The 3,619-nt window shown below is 33.6% G+C and overlaps 1 protein-coding gene across 1 annotated transcript; it reads right to left on the bottom strand.

Annotated features, from left to right (window-relative positions):
* Positions 1–204: 204 nt before the first annotated feature.
* Positions 205–3,102, bottom strand: LOC118834948 (oncomodulin). The gene is made up of 4 exons (XM_036742382.1): positions 3,042–3,102; positions 2,281–2,413; positions 1,599–1,708; positions 205–230 (listed from the first exon to the last, which is right to left on the bottom strand). Exons 1-4 carry the CDS (start codon positions 3,100–3,102, stop codon positions 205–207), a joined length of 330 nt encoding a protein of 109 aa, XP_036598277.1.
* Positions 3,103–3,619: the final 517 nt, after the last annotated feature.

Raw genomic sequence — 3,619 nt, 5'->3', positions numbered from 1 at the left:
GAGACATCAGAACTAAACATTCTATCAAAAAAAAGTGATTAGTTGCTGTCTTATTACCTCACTAAAGCAATGAGCAAATTACAGATGCTTGCCAGGAAAAAAAAATAAGGGATAGAATGTGGAATTTCCCATTCATAAGATTATGGAGGCCTTCCTGCAGTTTGGTCCCTTTCTTTTTTTTCTGTCTCCATAGACTTTGGGGCTTTAAGAATGCACCATTTCCTGGAATTCTAGAATAGAAGAGGTAAGAGCACTGTCAGTAAAGATGATATTTTAAAAGAATGTCACAGTTAATAAAGAGTTCTGAAGAGGAAGGGAAATAATCAGAGCAAATTGTCAGGTATCTTAAGGTAAGAGGTAGGCCAAGAGAAAGCACAAAAAAGAAGTAATGCAAAAGTCAATGATTGAAGATAAAAGCATTGTACTGACATTTTTTTTAACCAATCAACTGGGTAAGGCAAGACCTATATAATTGAACAAGTATCTTAAACTTTGCAATAATTAGCTGTTATATTCCTATTTTCAAACTTGTTAGCCCAATTGCCTTTCTGATGACTTCCCTGGAAAATAAAACAATATGGAAATTTCCTGTTGATATTTGTGGGCAGTTAATTTGTAGTTTTCTTAAAAGTGTTACTATTCTTTCTGTACCTGAGGTTTATGTTCAGGTTCTCAGCTTCAAGAGATTGTTCTTTTGAGGAAGTCTTTCCCTAAGATGGAACTTTAACTGTGCTAATCCTCTCATTTTATGAGAACAGTATTAAATGCTAAAAGCTTAAAGTGAATTTGGTCCACTATCACTCAGAAGTCTGTAAGAAATGGATGCTAAAGAGTAAGAGTGGAAACTAAGAATTAGCTTTGTTTTTAATGACAAGCTTTGCTTCTTTTGAAGTCTAGTATGCGGATGTTTAATGAGATTGATTCTCCCAGTACCTAAAATATTCTTTTTAGACATCTTTGGAGGCCACGTCCATTGTTTATGGCTACCGTGGCAACATTTAGCAAGTTGTTATTAAATTGCAATTTAAGATAGTTTTAAAATTTATAACAATTTTATATTTAAAGTTAGCATAACACCAAGAGCCTCCAAATGTTCCTGAGTTGATAAGTTCGCTTAGATTCAACTTGTTTTAAACATATATATATAGCTATACGTGTATGCATATCCATATATAGTAATTGTATTTTCAGTCTCATTTATCGTCAATATTTAGGTTACATGATAAAGTCAAAGGGAAATATAAACATCCACATAATTTTGCTAAAATTTAAATGCAGTGGTTTATATATAGCAGATATTCAATAAATGTTGGCTGACTGAATGGCTTTGGGCTACTTCTTGGTACACTAACTTTTAGTAAAAGTTATATTAGAAGAACTTACTGAAAACTAGTATTTCTTTGCCTTCAATTCAATAGTACCTTTTGAATGGGCCATAGTGTAATACATTCAGTATTGGCACTGCTCACTTGAAATTAATTCCTGTAAATGAAATTCCTTGCACTTTCTTGCCCTAGTGCATTACAGTTTCCAGCAAATAGTGGGTCTAAGACATCCTAATAAGTTTTGTTTTACTTCCCATGCAAATTGTTTCATACCATCAGCCCCAATTTTGCCATCTCCATCATTATCAGCTGCCTCCAATAGGGACTTGGTTTCTGAACTGGTCAGGACTCTAGCTCCACTTTCAAACTTCTGGAGGAAAAACCTAAAGGGATAAGAAACATTGATAGCATGTTTCTGGTAGACCATTTTACTCAATGCATTACTCTTTTCTGGCTCTATTAGTAAATCTGCATCCTGGCATAATAACTAAGCCTTTTGAAGGCTAGGGTTTTATTATTTTATAAGTAGGGGCTTTAAAAATAAGTAGGAGTTCTTTAAGACTTCTATTGCAAAGAATCTTGGAATTTTAGAAAGGGTCCTAGAGGTACCAGTTCTAATGCAACTTTCTGCCCCTTGCAGGAATATTCTCTACATAATTACTGTTGTAATGTTCATTAGCATAAAAGTAGTCCAGATAATGAACATTTTCCTGCAAAAATTCTCAGGTAACATTTATTTAATGCTTTCTGTTGTATATAGTAGATGCTTAATAAATGTAAACTGACTGATTAACTTTCTTTTTACTTTTATGAAAATACAGCTAAATGACTACCATCAAAGTTACAAATAGACACAAAGACAAAGCAATTTTCTTCTACCTCCAAATGTACAATTTGATGATAAGGAAATTCTAATTCTTACATATTAGGGATATAGACAAATGAAAACTCTTACTTGAGCTCTTCTTCATCCAGATATCCACTCTGATCATTGTCTATGAATCGAAAAATGTCCTTGACCTGACTAGCAGACATCTTGGACAGGCCAGAAGTCTCAAAGAATTTTTTATGGTTGAAAGAATCTGGGTCTGGAGGACAGAGGCAAGATTATACTCCAGAATTTATTAGAGTGCTTCAGTAATACTCTAAGCTAATTGTTCTAAGCTACACTATAAAAATTTTCTTTTTATCACATCCTGGTACTGTGGTTACGTTCCTATTAGTAAAAAGTCATAGAGAAAGAAGTAAAGTGACATTCCCGGAGTCATACTGAGATTCTAGGATAGTATCTGTCAGTGACACGTTCCCTTGATTTTTAACCCAATGCTCTCTCTCCACTGAAGAATATTATCTCCCTTTTATGGTATCTAAGACACCAATATAACTAGCCATTGTGATAAAATTATCAGCTAAGACTTTGGTTGAATGCTACGTAGAGAAAAAAAAGACTGAATGGATCATTTTTCATTCAGCAATTTTGGCTTTGTAAAGAGAGACACATTTTCAGGTCCTCTTTCTATTAGATTATTAGTCTAAAAATTAGCAAATTTTTGCTTTCATCTTCCAAATATTTAAGAATAACAAACTATTTCATTCGTGGGTGGTGGAGGAGGAGGGGAAGAGTTGGAGGCAGAAATGAGTAAGATTTACTGTTTTCTTCTGTAGGACAGAAAACTTTATGTTGATACAATTAAAAAAAATATTTTTTCCTTTTACCTTGACACTCCTCCAGGGCAGCAGCTATATCAGCAGCACTAAGGACATCAGTGATGCTCATTTTTAACCTGATTGCATAGAACAAATTATATGTGATGAATTGCAATAGATAAATATACACACACAGTTGAATACATTCTATGAGGCTCCAATGAAACGAATTATTAGTTCAGAATTTAAAAGTTTTGGGACAAAATGTAAAAGTAGGACTCTAATGTATTTTGTTAAGGCACCAGTTTTATATACCTATACTAATCAGGAGTGCTCTTAGTACTTCCTCGGAACTTATACCAAAAAAAGAAATAAAATGCATTGGATTTCAGAGTCTACTTAAATTTCCTACTACTTAGAATCATATTCCTGCCCCAAAGTGAAATGCAAGAATTCATATTATTTTTCAGCTTTTGAAAATAGCTGTGGTGTAAGCATCCACAAATAAGCTGCATTTAAAAATACATACACATTTAAACCGTTTCCTACTTTTTACAGTAGGGACAGTCCTTCTTCAGATGTTCTATATGGGAGCAAAAGCAATTTGAGCTATCCCCCTAGAAAATCATGGCAGAACTTAAAGAGAA

This window comes from Trichosurus vulpecula, chromosome 1 (assembly GCF_011100635.1).
Source record: "Trichosurus vulpecula isolate mTriVul1 chromosome 1, mTriVul1.pri, whole genome shotgun sequence".
Lineage (NCBI taxonomy): Eukaryota > Metazoa > Chordata > Mammalia > Diprotodontia > Phalangeridae > Trichosurus > Trichosurus vulpecula.
This window is presented reverse-complemented; position numbering and strand designations above follow the sequence as displayed.